The 21079-nt window shown below is 43.6% G+C and overlaps 2 protein-coding genes across 4 annotated transcripts in view; one reads left to right on the top strand and one right to left on the bottom strand.

The window, feature by feature from the left end:
* The window catches only part of LOC123950827 (UDP-glucuronosyltransferase 1-6-like), a 35135-nt gene that overhangs the window by 1972 nt on the left and 12084 nt on the right, over positions 1 to 21079 (bottom strand). For 2 of the 3 annotated variants that reach the window (XM_046019285.1, XM_046019283.1), the window contains exons 2-4: positions 2531 to 2662; positions 1731 to 1818; positions 1225 to 1444 (exon numbers count right to left, since the gene is read on the bottom strand). In XM_046019285.1, the coding sequence (XP_045875241.1) occupies positions 1225 to 1444; positions 1731 to 1818; positions 2531 to 2662 (440 nt within the window). Of the gene's footprint in view, positions 1 to 1224; positions 1445 to 1730; positions 1819 to 2530; positions 2663 to 11169; positions 12047 to 21079 lie in introns of those variants that run through there. The other variant, XM_046019284.1, reaches the window with a different exon arrangement.
* On the top strand, positions 12250 to 17383 carry LOC123950828 (dnaJ homolog subfamily B member 3-like). The gene has a single exon (XM_046019286.1). It carries the CDS (start codon positions 16113 to 16115, stop codon positions 16992 to 16994), a length of 882 nt encoding a protein of 293 aa, XP_045875242.1. The 5' UTR covers positions 12250 to 16112; the 3' UTR covers positions 16995 to 17383.

The following is a 21079-nucleotide window of genomic DNA, read 5'->3' as shown; positions in this document are numbered from 1 at the left end:
GGAGATTCACAATTAGGCAGAGACGACTCCCAAGCAAATAGATGAAGTTCGCTGGTAACTCAAGCTTATTGATGAAGGATTTAAAAATAAATATAAGAACTTCTACCAAGTCATTTGTAGGCTCCAGGTAGTTTTCTATACCACTCAACAGAAGATTGTACTACTAATGCACATCTCAGGAACAAGTTTTGTCAACACGGAGAGAAGTCAGGTTTTCACTGCACTCGACGTGGCAGGGCTGCTGGGCTGTCAGAAGAGGCCCATCAGAATGGAGGGATGCCACCTGCTGCTCTGGGCATGCGGGGCATCTACCCATGGGGGGCAGGTTATGCGGACTTCTCTTTTTCATCCATTGGCACCACACATGGGTGGGCCCCATTTCTCCCTTTTTCCTTGCCCAGGCTCACCGTGTCACCCTGCGCCACATCCCATCTCATCTGAACACATTCCAGTCTTTTCACATCTGTCCCTCCAACTGACATCTCTTTCAAAATGAAGCAACTACGGGTCAAGACTCCTGACACTCTCACAGATACACACACACGCGCGCGCACGTACAGGCACTGACACACCACGTTAATTGTGGGACCAAGTCCACCCCTGGCCATCACTTCTTCCCATAAGGTTTTGGCCAGCCTGTTACTAGGCAACGTGACAGCAATACAATGCATTTCATGCAGAGATCATTTGATCTGATAGCTTTTGCCTCTCGAATTGTTTTCAGAGCCACATTTAAACAGACTTATCTTTGCTTTTATTATAAGCCTTTGTCTGTGATATCACATGACCCCATCCCATTTATAAATCGCCATTAACAAAGTTTCTCCCGGGCTTCAGTGCTAGAGAGAGCTGTCCTTCTAAGGACAGCTGTCCTGGTTTATTTTTATCTTATGGACACTATGCTTCTTGTAATGGAATATTTCTCTCTACAGGAACTCACAGAATAGATGTCTACTTGGTGACTGTATTTTTTAATAAATTGAAGTTTTAATCCTACTGAGGGAAATAATATTTAAAATCATTTCAAAGATAATGGAATTATCTTTGAAATAATAGGAATTAAATAATAGGAATTAAAGCATTCTTTTATAAAATGAATAGTAATAATCCCCAAATCATCTTACTTATAAATTGAGTTTTTATGTGTTTGTTTTCACATTTGAATATTGCTGTGAATGAGATGGCCAAAATACGGGCAGTGTCCCTCTGTACATTTTCTCTTACCTTTTGTCATTGATGACAGTTTTCAGGGCATTTGCTAAATCTTCGGAAGACATTTCCAGGACGTTCAAGGTCACTCCAGCCCCCCGGGTCTCTATGCGCTTTGCATTGTCCATTTGATCACCAAACAAGGGAAGCATCACCATTGGAACGCCGTTGCAGATTCCCTCATATATGCCATGGGAGCCAGAATGTGTGATAAAGGCACGAGTCTTTGGGTGACCTGAGAGGCAAAGCAGGGAGGGATGCCAGGAGTCAAGTCAGCGAGTTTCACAGTCTAACGCTGTCTAGGTTCTGAAAGCCCTAAGGACTCAGTGCCATCCACATGGGGCTCCTGCAGAAGTCTGCTGAGGAAAATGTGGGTTGAGATGCCCCACTGGATAAAAGGCAATGTGGAATACTCTGGCCATAATATTTTCCAGCTAAATAATCCTTTAGAACAGCCCTGCGCAAGCCACTTTGTTAATTTCACTTGGGTTTGACCTACACCCCACATCCTGCCCACATACCAAGTAGATCATTTTGGGCCAGCCACTTGACAAGTATTGTATTCTTCGCAAGATTTGGTGGTGGAGTGCCAGTATACCGCCACAGGACCTTGCAGAGACAAGAACAGAGTTTAAGGAACACGACGATTCAAAAGCATCCATGTAGTAGCTGGAAGGTGGTGTCCTCTGAATGAACATAACCTTAGCGAGGGTGGGAGGTGTCACGACTGGGAAGGCTTTGGGGACTAGTAACACTCTGTGTATTTGTGCAAATTCATCAAGCTGTACAGTTATGATTTTTGCACTTTTCTGTGCTTCAAGGGGAAGTTTACTTAACAAAGTGAATGAATGTAGAATTATAGAAGCAGAAATATAAGAAATGAATCCAGCAGCTTTTTGTGGAAATAATCCTACGTAATATGAAGAAACACTATCCCGTACATTATCCTGTTTACTTTATCTTTAAAATAAATTCCCCTTGGAGCATGCAACACTTGATCTTGGGGTTGTGAGTTCGATCCCCAGGTTGGATATAGAGATTACTTGAAAAAAATAAAATCTTTACAAATTAATTAGTTAATAAAATAAAATAAATTCTCCTTAGTACACTTTTGAGTTTCTTAGAGAAAATGAGACCTCGAAGTGAATTAGACCACGATTTAAGAATAGTTGAGAGTGACGTGGCAAAAAGAACTTGGGATTAATAATTGAGAAGTGGCAGGGAAGCCCAAACCGGAAGTCCAACTGGTAGGATTAACACTGATACTAGAAGTCTGGGGTTCCAACCTTTGGGAAGATAGAATTGTATGGAATCTTCTTACTGTCTGAGGTATTTTGCCCAAGGCATCAGCAATTTCCATAGCTTTCTTCTCAGGAATCTCTGAGACCATGGAGCCCAAAGAGAAAACCACAATTCCATGTTCTCCGGAAGCATTAACATAGGCTTCAAATTCCTAGAACCATAAGAGAAATTTCCAGTTAATTTTTTTTTTCTCACCTTCTTTGGGAACTGCATACATTCAGCTATGAATCAGATGTCTTCATCTTAAGAATGTGATTAAAGTGTGTGTGTGTGTGTGTGTGTGTGTGTGTGTGTGTTAGAGATACAAAGTATTAGTGCACATTACACCCTTCCCTCCCCCACCTACTCCCTTCCAAAGGGGTAAGGCTTCTTGCAGATCAGGTTGTCTCCTGGGTTCTCCTCTTCTTCTTTGAGTTGCTGAATCCGGGTAGTATGCTAATTTTCCAAAGGAAAAGCAACCAGAGATAAGACCAGATCCACTTCCCAGGGGCTTCAAGCAGCTGGGAGGGTCTTGGGAGAAAGCAGGCTTTCAGGAAGGGGACTAAAGGAAAGAGCAGAAGACACTAGGAGGAGGGAAAGGTAAATGCGCATCACAGAGAGGGGAGAGAGCTGTTCAGCAGATCAGTTAAGGGAGATCTTGGGAGAGAGGAAAGCAGTCCAAGGAGGTTTTCAGAAAGCTTTCTGCAGACTCTAAAAGTCCTGTACTACCCCTTTAAGAAAAGCAACGATAAAGATGTGTATTATTTTCCAAGGCTTCTGCAATATTCCTTTTATGTTGAAAGAATGAATGGAGCCCAAGCAGAAAGGTAAATAGTGCTGAAGATTAGGCTCATGGTTAAGAAAAAACTCAAATAGCCAAGACAGCTTGTAACAATTCTTGCTTCCCCACAGCCCACAGCAGAGTCTTCCGTATGCCAGACAATACACTGGGGTGATTAGGGATCATATTCATATCATCTCAGTGCTGAAACTTAACTAACCAACCTGGCAATTTCCCACCTTTCCTGGAGAAGATCTTTCTGAAGAGTGTTAGTCAACTTCCCTGCCTCAGCAAGAACATACAGAAGGATATCTGAATCTTTCTTTGCTGGCTTTGTAACGGACAATAAAAAGCAAAATATTTCTCCCTAGGTATGAGAGATACAAAACAGGACAAAAAACCTTGCACCAGGATCTGAGCCCCTTCTGCAGAGTTCAGAGAGGGTCACGGGCATGCGAGCAAACCCTGAGTACCAAAATCACCCGTGGGAAGGATAAACAAGAACCCACCCAGCACGTGACCCCGAGAGCGTGTTCCTGTCCCATTCCAGAAACTGATCCCTTCTAGCAATATATCTATCCCCATCATTTAAGGAAGATTGCAAGTAAGGCTGTTCTGATGCCTCCAAACAAAATCACCATTGGGCATTTCTGTCTTGGTCATGTAAGGACGAAACTCAAGACAAAGCAATGGGTCTTGTTTCTGAAGAAACTTCTGGGCCAGATGACTCAAGGAATAAGGAATGAACTGTGAGTAGTTTTCTAGTCAATAATGAACCTTACAACTACTAGAAAATGGACAATCCATGGTTCTTTTGGATGAAGCATGGGGATAGGATCTTCGGAAATGTCTGCATGTATAAGGGTGAGAGACAGTGATGGCTGGGACCCCACTAGTAAGCACAGATCACAGATTATAACCTATCAAGCCTCTGCCCCTAAAGTCAATAGACTATAGAGATGGATGTCAGAAAAAAGCTCTGAGAGGAAGCAACAAAGAGATGATCCAGTCAGAACAGCAGCATTAGCTTCAGTGTGGAAACAGGGGAACTTGGAGTCAAGAGTGGTGGCTGTGTCCCCAGGAAGAGGGGAAGGATGTACCCAGACTCAACCCTCAGCAATAATTTCAGCCCAGCCTGATCTGACCCCAACCTTCAAAGCCAACTCCAGGGTACTGTGGTCTTCAGAAAACATACATACACACTCGGGTATACACACCTGCATGCACACATGTGTGGGGATACACACACAGAGTGGCAATTCCACGTAGAGGAAGTAGAGGTGGTGTGAGTGTGGCAATTTCCCCCCAACTATAGGTTATTCATCATCTAATGAACTCCCCTAGAGTCTTCCAAATGGTTTTATATGTTTCCTAAGAATGCCAAGGACATTAATTAGACTGTGTGGTGTGCTGGGTTTTGCCTAGAACTGAGGGGTTCCTGAGGTATGGGACTTTCAGTCCTGTTCAAGCCAGAATGCTGGGCACTCTGGGTGTGACAGGAAGAGGACTTCCCACAGGGATCAGCACACATGATTTTAAGAGAATTCTTTCAGGTTGGTTCAGAGCATGACCAATAAAGCCCAAACACTGCCGAGCCCTCCTCACGTGTGAGCCCCAGATTGGTCCACCCCCTCCAGCTCTCTCCGAGGACTCTGGCTCCTAGTGGCTGTGTCCTAGCCTTCTCCACTGGGCTCATCTGAAAGGTCAAGGAGGCCAGCATCATCATCCCTTCCACCACCACGCTGCATTTCTGGCCTATGACAAAAACATCCTAAAGATGGTTTTACTGAAGTCCTTCCTCCCCGGGATTACACCACATCCTTCTTTCCTCAGAAAGACAGTTCATCTCCAAGTACCTTTTGAACTCTTTCTTCTGAGTGAAAGCAAGCAGCTCACCTCACTTCCTGGGACCTTCCCTCTTCCATGAAACCCATTCTTACTTTAAGCCTAACTACAAAGGTCCACATCTGCTTTCCCCTCCTTGTACACTGTCCCACACCCACTCAGCACCCAGTGGGGTGTGATTATCATAAAATGAAACCCACAGGTCCATAAACACCCAAAGGTACACAGCAAGACTAAAGTTTAAATGTCACAGAGGTTCATGTACAGATCACAGAAGGGCAAATTACAGAGATTGTGTTGTCACACCCAAAGCCTCGCCTTGGCCAGGTCTTCCAGAATTTAGCCATGGTGAGGTCCACACCCTGCTTGGCAGAACTTCCCCAAACATGGCCCTGACTTCACAGACTGTAGAGTGGCCAAATACTGAAGCAACCCGTTAACGAAAATAGCCCTCAATTCCCCCACCTGTTATCCCTTCCAAAAAGGATGAGGCCCCCTCTGAAGTGAGAGCACTAGCCTACCGTTGAAGGCTTTAACACAGGTTCTAACTTTTGCTGAGAGTTTAGTATTTTGAGTTCCAGGCTTTTATTAGATTTTCTCTTCCCATATGTCATCGGTTTCTCCAAATCCTTGGTAAGTACTTAGCATGTTGGAAAACTTGCTTTATCACTATACATTCAGAACCATGGACAAAGACTGCCAGCTTCCCTGCTCACCAGTCCTTCTTCTCCTCGCCATCATCAAGTCTCTGTTCTCTCTGACCTTCTGTTTGGCTGTATCCCTCAGACTCAAAATACCTGGATGGATATCGTCTCTGAATCCCCACACATTCACAAAGATGGTCTCCCACCTTGAGTGGGGAAAGACATCTTGGAATCCTTGAGCTTTGCTCTCAATGTTGTCCTACTATCTTTTATCTGCCAGGTATCCCAGATATGCCCAACACCAGGTATGCCTTCCATTTGGACTCTCTTTATCAGCTAAAGATTGTATCTCTATTCTTGAAGTTCAGGAATTTGACCAAGGGCACTGGGACAGGGACAATCTCCACACGAGTAATGGAAGCATAGAAAAGCATTCTTTAATTACCCAAGAGGGGAAAAGAAAATAAATAACAACTTGCCAAACCACCAAAAATCAGGAAAAGGGAAAATGACCAGGTAAAATAAAAATAAACTGGTATAGTTAGAATCAAATCTAGCAATTGTTAAATTAAGTGCAAACAGGCAAAAGTCTCCTGATCAGGTTACAAATATCAGCTCTGTGTTTAAAAAGAAGAAGAAGAGGGGTGCCTGGGTGGCTCAGTGTGTTAAAGCCTCTGCCTTCGGCTCAGGTCATGATCCCAGAGTCCTGAGATTGAGCCCTGCATTGGGCTCTCTGCTCAGCAGGGAGCCTTCTTCCTCCTCTCTCTCTGCCTACTTGTGATCTCCGTCTCTCAAATAAATAAATAAAATCTTTTTAAAAAAGAGAGAGAGAGAAGAAGAAGGGGAAAAAAGCTTGAAAGCTTGAAGACAAAGGGTACCAACGAGGCACTAAGGAACTGTAAGCAAGATAGTGAAGGAATGGTAATATTAACATCAAAAAAGTGGAATTTCAAATTAAAGATATTAAGTAGGACAGAGAGTGTTGCTGTCCAGTGTGGGTTACAAAGACATTCTCACACCAAGGCTTGCTTGCACCAAATGAGGCAGCAACCAAGACATAGTCACTACAACTCAGCACTTAAACAAAATTCTGGCAAAGAAAATATATCAATAAATGATGCCAAAGCTATGATATTGAGAAAGATGGTAGACAAAGTTCTGTAGCCCCTCTTAGTACACATCCTAAAGTAAAGAAGGAAATCATTTAAACAAATAAAGACTATTTGCCAAAAAACAATGGCAAACGTGACACAAAATGATGAAATGAAAATCAATCTTCATTACAATCAGGAGCAAGACAAGAATCCTTGCGATTGTCAAAATTATTCAATTGTTTTTAAGGATTCTAGTGAATTCAGTAAGATCAATGCTGGGCATAGAATTCAGAACAGGAGAATCCATATTTTCTTGATTGATGAAAGTCTGCATAAATGATGCAGACTGCATCATTTCTGCATAATGCAGAAAGTCTGCATTAATGATGAAATCAATATTTTGATTAGGCTGAATTTTGATTCGGGCCTGATCAGTGAGTAGATAACCAGGTACAAACAGAAATGGAAAAACTATCATATTCACAAGAGTGACCCAAAAAAAAGTGTAAATTACTTAAGAAAAACTGAACAAGAAAGGAACAGAAAAATATGAAGGAAACTACAAAGTGTCCTTCATTTTTGGTAAGGTAACATTAGAAGTAACAACACGAAGGGCAAGACCCTGGAGTATAAACTTCAGTTTTCTTCCCAGGAAACAAAATTACATGGTTAATAGAATAACCTGTGGCACGTAAATACCATGAAACATGGCACAGTTAAAAAAAAAATAGATAGAATATTTAGAACTGAAATGATACCCATGACATATTTATAAGGGAGCCATGGGGGTGTATTATTACTCTTTTTGTAAAACAAGCAAAAAACCATCAACACAAATACATGTTTCTCTTTGTGTATGCTATAAGAGAATGGTCCAGTTTCATTCTTCTGCATGTGGCTATCCAATTTTCCCAATGCCATTTGTTGAAGGGTCTGTCTTTTTTCCATTGGATATTCTTTCCTGCTTTGTTGAAGATTAGTTGACCATAGAGTTGAAGGGCCATTTCTGGGCTCTATTCTGTTCCATTGATCTTTGTATCTGTTTTGTGCCAGTACCATGCTGTCTTGGTGATCACAGCTTTGTAATATGGCCAACAGACACATGAAAAAATGCTCCAGACAACTTGCCATCAGGGAAACACAAATCAAAACCACAGTGAGACACCACCTCACAACAGTTAGAATGACTAAAATTAACAAGACAGGGAACAACAAATGTTGGCGAGGATGTGGAGAAAGCACTATTGGTGGGAATGCAAGCTGGACTATTGGGATTTCATCAAGATCAAAAGCTTTTGCACAGCAAAGGAAACAGTTAACAAAACCAAAAGACAACTGACAGAATGGGAGAAGATACTTGCAAACGACATATCAGATAAAGGGCTAGTGTCCAAAATCTATAAGGAACTTAGCAAACTCAACACCCAAAGAACAAATAATCCAATCAAGAAATGGGCAGAAGAAATGAACAGACATTTCTGCAAAGAAGACATCCAGATGGCCAACAGACACATGAAAAAGTGCTCCACATCACTCGGCATCAGGGAAATACAAATACACAATTAGATATTGCCTTACACTGATCAGAATGGCTGAAATTAACAAGTTAGGAGACAACAAATATTGGTGAGGATGCGGAAAAAGGGGAACCCTCCTACACTGTTGGTGGGAACGCAAGCTGGTGCAACCACTCTGGAAAACAGCATGGAGGTTCCTCAAAATGTTGAAAATAGAACTACCCTATGACCCAGAAATTGCACTACTAGGTATTTACCCTAAAGATACAAACGTAGTGATCCGAAGGGGCACGTGCACCTGAATGTTTATAGCAGCAATGTCTACAATAACCAAACTATGGAAAGAACCTAGATGTCCATCAACAGATGAATGGATAAAGAAGGTGGGTATATATACACAATGGAATACTATGCAGCCATCAAAAGAAATGAAATCTTGCCATTTGAGACGACGTGGATGGAACTAGGGAGTATCATGCTTAGTGAAATAAGTCAATCGGAGAAAGACAACTATCATATGATCTCCCTGATATGAGGAAGTGGAGATGCAACATGGGGGGTTAGGGGGTAGGAGAAGAATAAATGAAACAAGATGGGATTGGGAGGGAGACAAACCATAAGTGACTCTTAATCTCACAAAACAAACTGAGGGTTGCTGGGGGGAGGGGGGTCTGGAGAGGGTGGTGGGATTATGGACATTGGGGAGGATATGTGCTATGGTGAGTGCTGTGAAGTGTGCAAACCTGGCGATTCACAGACCTGTACCCCTGGGGATAAAAGTACATTATATGTTTATAAAAAAATAAAAAATAAATAATAATTTTTTTAAAAAGTAATGATGTACTATATTCTGGCTAATTGAATTTAAATTTTAAAAATCACCCAAGAAAAAAGGGGGAAAAACACGTATGTTTGTATGTAATTGTAGGAGTATAAAGAACTGGGGGAGGTAACTGCCTATCTGGTGACTAGTCCTCAGTTCACACCCTTTTGTGGTTTTCATTCATTCCTTTAACAAACATTTGGCAAGTGCTAATTATATGCCCATGATGCTGATATTTACCCAACACCAATCATGTGCAGACCCATTGCCAGGTGTTGTGGGTACAGAAATGGGCAGCAGTGGTCCCTGTCTCCACGTATATGGAAGAGACGGTCAATAAACAAATATCTCAATGAGGTGATCACAGTACTTGATGTGCTATGAAGGAAAGAGCATAGGATCCTATCTTAGAGAGAAGGACTCCCTGAAGAAGTGACATTACAGCTGAGCTGAAAGCAACCCAGTAGGACATCATGCTCAAGGGTCCTGAGCTGGGAAAGATTTTGGAATGTCCCAGAAATAGAAAGAAGGCCAGTGTAACTGAGGATACCCATGCAAGAAAGTTCTTCCATTTGGAGAGGAATTTCTATTATGCATGCACACCTCCAAAGTTTTACATTTCAAAGTAAATGTGAAACACAATTGTTTTCACTTGGATCCTATACAATGATGCCAAAAATATTCCTCTTTAATTCCATTCTAACTTAGATGCACTGACTAGGTCTCTTCTTTGACCTACGATGTGACCACTGGTTTGGTAATATTTCACCTTTTCCCATATATGAAGAGAATTATTACTGATTTTTTTTATAACATGAGGTTTTCTCATTTTCCTTTCCAAAAAAACCAACACCGTCCCCTTTTTTCTTTACCAGACCACCCCATCAGACATATACTTCTCCAGCAGGCCTCGGGGTGTCAGAATCTTACTGGTGGGAGATCCGAGAGGGGTCACCAGATCGCTCTTCACATTATGAGAGAGGAATCAGAGCCCCACAGAGGGAATCTGGTCATGCAGCAATGGGCTGGAGGCTCCGGATTTCTCAAGTGGTGTTTTTTCTGCCATCCAAAGTTTCTCCTTGCCGTGACAATGACATGATCATTTAAGAGGTGAGTCACGTCAGAGTCACTCTGGGAATAAGACTCAGTCCCTTGGTAGGAACCAGACTTAGCGCCTGCAAAGTACCTAGGCTACCAGTGAATCCTCAACAAATAGTTGAAAAATAAATGCGTGCCCACTGAAATGTCACCTCCTTGGAGAATCCTTCCCAATCCCTCATCTGACAGAGATTCTCCTGTTATTCTGTGTCACCTCCATTGAGATTTGGAAGAGGATGTGAATGCTACTTTTTTGTATGCCTCAAATTCTGCATGGGAAAAAATTAATCATCAGCATTGCAGAGAATGAAACTCAGGACCTTTCTGCCCAATGCCAGAATCTGATTGTCTGATATTTACTCATTAGAAGAGAAGGGATCACAGAAGCCAGCTTTCTATCAGAATATCTAGCAACTGGATCTTTAACCAGAAACAAAAAGGCATCTTTTGCGTGAGGATCCATAGACGTCAAAGAATTATTTCAGCAGTCTCGACCCTTGTGTGTCTGACCCAATCAAGGGCAAGGTGCACACTGCAGATTTGTGTTCTCTGTAAAGAGCCCCGCACCCATTGTTCTGTGCTTATATTGATTAACCTTTGTCACATCCAATTGATTACCGTTCATTGGAGCACAAAGGAGAAAACGCCCAAAGTATACTTTCCTAAATTTCCTGTACAAAGAAATAACCCAGAAGAGGATACCTAAGACAGATAACAATTACGAGCCAGACCCGGGAGATTTGTAAGGCAGAAACTAACAGAAGTGGGTATTTGAGACTATGTCAGCATGCTCATTGGGCATATATCAGGGGCAAGTTCATCCATCCAAAGTACTTGCAAAGATATAGACTTGTAAAGTTCCCCCTCAAATACACACCTTGGACAGTGGGTTTTTGCTGGCACAGTTGATCCCACCAACAAAAACCATGTTGGGCATGATGGGCCTGGAGTAGTCCTTGACAAAGTCACTTCTGAGAATCCAGACAGATGCGGAGCTCATCAGGTCCTGGACAGTCACTTCTTTCTGAAGGACTTCTGAGGCAAGTGCTCCATACGGGGAATAAACCACATTGCACAGAAAGCTCTCTGACAAGAAAATGAGCATGTTCTTCACCCGTGGTAAAAAGGTCATGTGATCTGAGTTAAGGGACAGAGCCCTGGGCACATAAGATGGTGGGCTGGGGCACTGAGTACCTTGAAAATCTAGGCCACACGGCAGTGCGTTCAAGAAGAACACGGCAGGCAGACCCAGGTACAGCGCCACGATGGGGCCACAAGGGAGGAAAGGGTCTGCCAACACGGCATCGAAGCGGCTTTCCACCAAGGAGGCCATAAGCTCCTTGTTGTGCAGTAAGTGGGAGCAGGCAGAAAAAATCAGGGCAGAGTCCTCCTTGACTTTCTTGTACGTTTTGACCACACGCTGCAGCAAAGACTCATTCTCAAAGACACTGTGCCCGAGTTTGATAAAAGCTTCTTCCACGTCCTCCCTTCGGAATGGCACAGGGTACCTCTTCAAGGTGTAGAACGCTCCTTCTTTGATGTGGATGGAGGCCTCGGAAGCTAGGACCACCATGTCATGTCCCCTCTGGTGCAGCTGCCCAACGATCCCGAGCACACTCAGCCAGTGGCTGCCGTCCACCGGGACCAGCAACAGCTTCCCAGCCTGGGACACAGTGGGGTTCAGTGCACACAGCAGCAGGCCCAGGACAAGCGAAGGTGGATCGCGGGACCTTGCTGCCATGGTTCCCCTGCCTTTGCTACCAAGACTCTCTACTGCCAAAAGTTTGCCTTCTCCTACTTTCCTGTCACAAGAACCAATCTATACTCAGAGTTAATGGTTGATTGTATCACATGACTATAGCTGGTCAGTCCGCTGAAAATAGCAGGAAGTTCACCTTTAGAGGTAACAAGGACAGACTTTATCGGGTTTCTTTTTTCTTTTTTCCAAGTATTCTTATTTTTTTATTTATTTGCTCTTAAGTTTTTATTTTAATTCCAGTTAGGTTAACATACAGTGTCATATTAGTTTCAGGTGTACAATATAGTGATTCAGCACTTCCGTACATCACCCAATGCCCATCCCAGCCAGCGTACTAGCTTCCTTGGTCGGCAACAACAGTTTCACCGGCTGGAATTCTTTACCAACCACTCAAATCACAATCTTGAGGGGCCAGAGAAAGGAAAGCAGCCCCAACATCTTTGAATGCATTAAACGAGTATTTCCATGGACCAAGAGGGGAAGAAAATAGGCTATGTGGTGACAAATTAGACTTCCTTTTCAGGAATGAAATAGAAGGCAGAATGTGCCTTTTAGAAAGAGAAGAACGTGACGCTACAAGGCTGCTTTTGGCCCGTCGCAGCCTTGCAGGATGTCCTTCCCCATGGATCACTCAGGGTCTTGCCGAACGTGGTACCATTTTGATGCATTCATCCAACAAAATGCTTATTTCGTCCTGCACGGCACTGGGCCTTGGGGTGCCGGCAGAGACCACCACAGACGTGTCCAGCCTCCCCAGAACTCGGGCTCCATCAGAAGAGACAGACAGGCAATATGAGCAGATAAACAGGCGCGTCAGGGGCTGTGAAGCAAGTTAAGAAGATGAAGGTTGCCGGCTAGTGAATGGCGGGAGGGAGGCCCACTCGATTGCACATGCGCAGAAGGCCTCTCTCAGGACGGATTCGCGTTCGCTGGGACAGACAGCCGGGAGGGCAGACACTGAGAAAATCTGATGGATGACCCGGTTGCAGCAAAGGGGAAAGGTGAACAAAACCAATAATAACATGGATGTGTGGAGTATGTACCAGGTACCAAATATGGTGTTAAGCACGTCACAACGCATCTTAAATAATCCCCTAAAATATCCCTTAAAGGCAGATAGTACTATTCCCACTTTAGGAAGGAAGACACTGAGGCCCAGAGAGAGAATATGGCCTGCCAGAGTCCTGCGCTTACTAAATGACAGAGCTGAGATGCAGGCCCTGAGTGTCAGAGCATGGTGACCCCACTCTTAACCACAACTCCCCATGGCCTTTAGCACTATCCGGATCTTAGGGCCAGGTTTGAAACTTACAGCAGGTTAGGAGCCAGAAGTAAAGCTGTGAGCCCCACAATCACTACCCAATCAAAATAAATGGGGAGAAGGCAGATGTGCTCACACAGTAATACCCGGCACTAGCTGGTGCCCCAAAAGAGCAAGGGAAGGGTCAGGGAGCAAGTATGGTAGTCCCAAACAGAAATGCCTCTCCCGAAGAAAAGGCAAATCTGAGTGCAGACAGAACTGATCATCCCGCCCTGTTCTTTGGGGATCGGTTGCTGTACACTACAGTCCCAGGATGGGAGCACGGGTCTCGATAATTTGACCGTGGACGTCACTGGCCACCCATATCCGGGGACTTGATAAGAAGGTCATGGAGAAACTGCTAGGTTTAAAGTTTTGATGTCCTGTGGGGCGTATCCATAGGGCCCCCTTCATTCTGGAACTTAGAACAGGTACTTACAGTCCCTCTTTCCCCGTATCACTATCCTTCCTCCACAGATCTCCAGTGTCACGTGTGCTTACACGTGGGTGCACGCATAGCACATGCTTAAACACACATGTACTCAGAAACTTCCCACTCACACACAGCCCCACTCCACCCCAAGCACTTTCCGTTCTCCTGGGCTAAGGTTCTGGGTGGGTAGAGAAGGGACAGCAATGCTATTCAACCCACTGGTGTGCCCCTATCGGCAATTCTGAAATTCACAGTCCAGTTTAAATATTAAGAGCAATAATCATCTGAACTCTCAGTGTCATAAGAGTTCATTCATAAATTACCCAGAGCAAAAGGGGTGTAAACACACACAGTCACCACTGTGATGATTTTATGACTTTCCTACATCACGCAGAGCCTCAGGACTTTTCGAGGCTTCTGTGTTCCTGAGTGCTTTGGGGACATGACTCTGCCCTTATAAGCAGGGTTGCAGCTTTGGAATCATTTGCTTGGGTTCCAGTCCCTGGCTTTGCCGACAGTAAGCACTCAGTAAATATTTTTGTATAGATGTGACTCATCCCTTCTACTTTGCTCTAGGCCCCATATTCAAGCAAGCAAGTGCTGAATCCTCTGTCTCTGAGACCCAGCTTCCACAGTCCCCCAGGGCCCCCAACCCATATCTACTCACTCTGGTCCCAGCATCAGCTGCCCCTGCACTGCCCCACCCCACCACCATCCCTGAAACCTTGATCAACAGCTTCCTAGGACCCAGAATAAAATTTAGACTTCAGCCTTCCCTCAAAATTCCCTGTAATGGGCCTTCAGCCTACCTGTCCAAGCTCGTTACTGCTCTCCACTCCTTTCACCTGATCTCTCCCCCTCTGCCCCTTTCCCTCCACTCATTCTGGATCACTTGACCTTCCCCAAACAGACTTCCCATGTGGCTTTGTTCACACTAGACTCTACTCTGAATCCCCTTTCTACTACTGTTTATTGCATGATTACAAAGTGCCAGGTTCAGGATTGTACTCGGCCCCTCAGGGTGACATGAAGTTTGTCCTAGAGACATTGGATCTAGGTGCCTCATTGGATCTACTACCCTTTATGATGAAATATTAGAGTTCACTGGTTAATCATTTTCCTCTTAGAACTAAGTGACCTTTATTGGTATTGCCTCGCCATTTATCAAAGCAAAAAATAAAGTATCAGAGAATAAGAAGAAAGCAGAGAGAGGTCAGATGTCCAAAAATGCCAAAAAGAAAGTCATGGTCATTGTATAGCAGTTTTACTGGAAATAATTACTGTACCAAGATTGACCCACACCACTACAAGCATGACCAGCAAGTTTTAATCGTTTTGATACACTAGACTAGGAGTTCTCAAGCTATGGGCCAAGACACTCTGGAGATACCCGAGAATTTTTTAGGGGAATTTTGCAAAATCAAACTATTTCCATAATGATATTTGGATTTTTCACTCACATGGTCTCGTAAGGTTACAGTGGTTTCTCAGTGGCCACATTACCTGTGCTATAGCAGTAGACTGCAGAAGCAGGCAGAAGAATCCCGTTCTCTTCATTTAAACCAGAGAGATGTGGAAAATGTAGGATGTGCCACTCTTCACTAATTTTTTTGCTTTGAAGAAGTTCTTTTGGGACTCCTGGGTGACTCCGTCAGTTAAGCACAGGACTCTTGATTTAGGCTGGGGGTCATGATCGCCAGGTCCCCAGATCCAGCCACATATAGGTTCTGGGATGAAACTGTGGAGTCATCTTGGGATTCTTTCCCCCTCCCTCTCCCTCTGCCCCTCCCCACACACCCGCACGCGCATACCTGGGAGCACTATCACTCTGTCTCTCTCTCTCAAATAAATAATAAATCTTTTTAAAAACATGATTTATGTTAGTATGTAATAGCTTCATTGCTATTAAATTGGATAACGAATTTTTTTCATTGCTTTAACTTCTAATGGAGTAAGTATTGATAAATATAACCTACATTAAAAGAGCAAAAGGGTCCTGGAACCAGAAAACCGGAGAACTCCTGTTCTGGACCAATGATATGGCTATCCTTGAGCACAGGGTCAGACAAAACGCACACCCCTCACTCTAACCCCACGGGCGGAAAGAGAGCCTGACAGAAGGCCTATTCTAGCAAAGCCATAGCCCCAGACCACCTTACTCCCCACTAACTTCCTCGTTTTCCCTCGGAGAGATTTGGAGAGCACTGCTCGCCTGGGCGGGGCTCGGGGGCGGGCGGAGCCTCTGTAGGCGGGGCATCCACCCCCGTGCGAAACACACCACAGGGACCCTCGTCGAAAAGCGGCAAGGCCCCCGCAGTGCATTCTGGGATGCGGTCTCCACCAATGAGATGCGGGCTACGTCACAAGGGCGCCCTTTCCGGGCGGCCTGGGCTCGCAGGGTACTCGGGCCCGTGCCCCGGGGGCAGCCAGCCGCACCTCCTGTCGTGCCGGTGGCCCGTGAGCCGTGCCAGGCCTTCCGACATGGTGGACTACTACGAGGTGCTGGGCGTGCCCCGCCAGGCGTCGTCAGAGGCCATCAAGAAGGCATACCGCAAGCTGGCGCTCAAGTGGCACCCCGACAAAAACCCTGAGAACAAGGAGGAGGCGGAGAGGCGGTTCAAGCAAGTGGCCCAGGCCTACGAGGTCTTGTCAGACGCCAAGAAGAGGGACGTTTACGACCGGTATGGCGAGGCTGGAGTAGAGGGCGGCGGCGGCGGTGGGGGCAGCGGGCCCTGCCGCGACCCCTTCGAGTATGTCTTCATCTTCCGCGACCCGGCCGAGGTCTTCAGGGAGTTTTTTGGGGGCCGCGACCCATTTTCGTTCGACTTCTTCGGAGATCCACTAGAGAACATCGTGGGCGGTCGGAGGAGCTCCCGGGGAAGCAGAAGCAGAGGAACCGCTCCCTTCTTCTCCGCCTTCAGTGAATTTCCAGCCTTTGGGGGTGGTTTTTCTTCTTTTGATACGGGATTTAGTTCCTTTGGCTCCCTGGGGAACGGAGGCCTTTCTTCCTTCTCCATGTGTTGTGGTAGTGGTGGGACCGGCAACTTCAAATCCATGTCGACTTCCACCGAAATCGTTAATGGCAAAAAAATCACCACCAAGAGAATCATTGAGAATGGCCAAGAAAGGGTGGAGGTGGAAGAAGACGGAGAGTTAAAGTCCTTGATAATAAATGGCAAAGAGCAGCTGCTGCGCATTGACACCAAGTAATTCCAGTCCACTTTCAATTTAGAGCACATGGTGAGGAATAGCAGGACTTTTTTTTTTTTAAGATTGCAAGGGAACTCTACTTTCAGAACATCTGTACTGAAGAATTTATAAACAGTCATGCCAATGCCTATTTGTTGTTATTGTTGGGACCACATGAATAGGACCTCTGTTTCTCTTTAAAACTTGTAAATATCTGTATGCACTTTGCTATTTATTAAACATAATCCGGAGGCAGACGGTGATTATTTCCTAGTACTAGGACACAGTGTTACAGCACCTTGAACCTTGCCTTTCCATTTTGTTTGAAATGTGAGCCAGGTAGTTTTCTCTGCAGTTAACCTTGCCAAGATAAATCGTTTTACTTCCATTTTTTTCACCACATAATAGTAAAAGATGTGTACACACAATTACTTCTGGCTTAAGGATGGTTTTTAGTCCCACATAGACGCTGGTGACTAGTAAGAGTTTTCTGTTTAAATATAATAAACCTAGGCTTTTTAAGAAACAGGTAAACCTGGCAAAGTGGGTGTATTCATTTCCTACAGCTACTGTAACAAATTACCACAGATTTGGTAGCTTAAAACGATGAAGATTTATTTTCTTATAGATATGGAGGTCAGAAGTCTGAAATCCATTTCAAGAGACTGAAGTCAGTGTAAGCAGGAACGTGTTCCCTCCAAAGCCTTGAGCAAAATACATAGGTGAATTCCTCACAGTTACATGATTAGTTAATAGTATCAAATGGACTTTATTCGGATCACTTAAGCAATTAAAAAAAAACTGGTAGTGATGACTCAAAACCTTAATAGAAATCTGATTGCTAGCCTCTACCCACCCAACTTGGTTGTACAACTATGATTGATGGAAATGTGGAAAGTTATTTCTCTAAGGCTACACAAAACTACCCTATTGCTGTATGCAGGATGTATCTTTTTTCAAATTAGGTTGACAAAAGCCAAGACTATCGGAAAGCTTGGAGTAGTAATTGGATGAGGCAGCATACATCTGAGAGTACATTTCTGTTGGCACAGTTTATACCTCCAGTGGAAACCATTTTGTGCATGGTTGCGTTGGGATTGTCCAACACAAAGTGTGCCATCCCCTTTGGTCATGACTAAGGGAAAGTTTGCATAAGGCTTTGGAGCAAAATGGCAACTGAACTAGACAGACTAAAAATGCAGCATATTCCCGTAAAGGGAAGGTCATGTGACTTGAGCACACTGTTTAACTAGGAATATATGAAACTGAATTTGATCTCTGTAAAGGGCAATGCCTGTGGAATGGCATTTGAACAATATGCAGCAGGAACATAGGATTCAGCCACTACTGTCCCACAGGACACAGAGTATGTTAAAACTACCTCAAATGGTCACTGAGGTACCTAGGCAGTGCTTCTCACCCACTAATTGTACAAGAACTATCTGAATAAAACAGACTACTGGGGCTTTTTAAAAAAGTGAGTTTATTTGCTTGCCAGGCTAGGGAACAACACACCAGTGAAGATATTCATAGTTGTTGGTGGGGAGGGGAGGAGGAGCAAGGAGGGAAGGGACGTTGAGTTTTGAAGTGATAGAAATTAAAAATCACCACTCTGTATAGGACAGAATAAGTGCATTTGTGTCTATACAGTTGGTTAACATATGTCTCCATTGGTCAGGAAAGTCTTCAGTTGGGTCCACTAAGACTGGCATGGGGGCAGGAGGGGCCATTCAGAGGTCATGGATTTTTTTTTTTTTTAATTTTGTTTATTTACTTGACAGAGACACAGTGAAGAGGGAACACAAGTAGGGGGAGTGGGAGAGGGAGCAGCACACCTCCTGCTGAGCAGGGAGCCCGATGTGGGGCTCAATCCCAGGACCCTGGGATCATGGCCTGAGTCTAAGGCAGACGCTTAAAGACTGAGCTACCCAGGCACCGCAGAGGTCATGGATCTTAACGGCTCTAGTGGAAGCAACACACAAGTCAATGGATGAATATATAAGCAAATGTGGCCAATCCATAAAATGGGATATTATTCAGCCTTAAAAAATAAGGAAACTTGGGGCACCTGGGTGGCTCAGTGGGTTAAAGCCTCTGCCTTCGGCTCAGGTCATGTTCTCAGGGTCCTGGGACCGAGCCCCACATCGGGCGCTCTCTTCGCTCTCTCTCTGCCTGCCTCTCTGTCTACTTGTGATTCCTGCCTGTCAAATAAATAAAAATCTTTAAGAAAAAAAAAAAAAAGGTAAGGAAACTGACATACACTGCAACATGAGAGTCTTGAGGACATAGGCTAAGTGTAATAAGTCAAAAAAAGGCAAATACTCTATGATTCCATTTATATAAGGTACTTAGAGTGGTCGAGTTAGTAAAGACAGAAAGTAGATTGGGGGATGCCAGGGGTTTTAACAGCATTTGTTGCAGCAAACAGCGTTCATTCAGCGATCTGGATTAGTGCTGCTAAGTGGAAAGTTTCCCTTTTGCAGAATAGAAAGCATTTTATCTAAAGAATTTTCAAAACTGAAAACCACTTTTTAAAAATAGCTCTAAAATCACAGTCCTGGATATCAGTATTCCTTGTTTATGGAAAGGCTTCAGTAGGCTTTCAAAGTAGAGAAAACACTTCCTCTGGTGCAAAGATGCGCATCTGCGGGACTACGCAGTGGACTCTCTCCAGGGAGAGACAGCACCTTCCCACGGAGTGCACCAGTTAATAAGGAAGTAGTTTAAGACATCATTTTAAGAATTGGGCATATTGAAGTTTTTTAAATAAAATTCTTTAAAGTATTTTTTTAAAGATTTTTATTTATGTGACACAGAGAGAGAGCACAAGTAGGCAGAAAGGCAGGCAGAGAGAGAGGGGGGAAGCAGGCTCCCCACCGAGCAGAGAGCCTGATGCGAGGCTCGATCCCAGGACCCCGAGACCACGACCCGAGCCGAAGGCAGAGGCTTAACCCACTGAGCCACCCAGGTACCCTAAATGGAATTTTTAAATAAGCATTTTTTTAGGTTTATCTATGGAACATTTACAAATGTTAATCGTATCTTATGCAATATAGTAGCCACTACCTACACGTGACTACTGAGCACTTGAAATGTGACCAGTCCAAATTGAGATATGCTGTAAGTGTAAAATAAATAACAGATTTTGAAGACTTAGTATGGAAGCAAAAGAATGTAAAATAGCTCATTAAAATTTTATGTTGAGTAAATGTTGAAAGTTTAACGTTTTAGATATATTTGATTGAATAAAATATAATTAATTTTAGCCCTCTTTTTGCCTTTTTTGGTAACATGTCTACTAATTTTTTATAAATTATATAGATGGCCTGCATTATAGGTCAATTGGGCAATTCTATACTAGACCACAAAGAAAACCTACCAAATTATTTAATGTAGGGACTTCATAAGAAACATTCTCTGATTAAAATCTGAAATAATTAGAAAAAAATAAGAGATAACTGTGGGAGGGAATAAACAACTTTGAATATAGCCGTGGACTTAAAGAGGAAATTTAATCCAAAATTAAATGACCAAAAACAGAACAAAGGAAAGAAAAAGAAAATATGAACAATTTATGCCAAAACCTAGGAGACATAAAAAATGTTCTATGAACTTCAATGCTTCATTGTTAAGAAAACTCTAACAGAAAGGAACTTAATGCTTAGATAAGGAAAATAACTGTAAAATAAACCAAAGGACACAAGAATGACAATCATTACTAAAAAGCAAGCTGGGATTAATGAAATAGAAAACAAAACTAGTAAAAAGAATAAGCTATTCTCAAAATTATTTCTTTGAGAAAACCAACAAAACAATTTCACCCATCATAATTTTTTTTTTTATTAAGTAGACTACATGTCCAGCTTGAGCCCAGGGTGAGGCTTGAACCCATGACCCTGAGATCAAGACCTTAGCTGAGATCAAGAGTCAGATGCTTAACTGACTGAGCCACCCAGACCCCTCACCCATCATAAATCTTAAAGAAGAAAAGGGGCAAAAATATGAAAGACTTCGACTTTGATCTTTCATACTTGGAGAAACTTTCCATGACTACTTTAAAGAAGTAACGCTTAAGGGTAAACCAAACCAAATAAGTAAGAGTGACA

The sequence above is a fragment of the Meles meles genome, chromosome 9 (genome assembly GCF_922984935.1).
Source record: "Meles meles chromosome 9, mMelMel3.1 paternal haplotype, whole genome shotgun sequence".
Classification (NCBI taxonomy): Eukaryota; Metazoa; Chordata; class Mammalia; order Carnivora; family Mustelidae; genus Meles; species Meles meles.
Note: the sequence above shows the minus strand (reverse complement) of the source record. Positions and strands in the feature narration are given on the sequence as shown.

What these genes read in the sequence shown, in the direction of transcription:
- LOC123950828 (XM_046019286.1), top strand. Translation starts at nt 16,113, where the DNA reads ATGCGGTCTCCACCAATGAGATGCGGGCTACGTCACAAGGGCGCCCTT.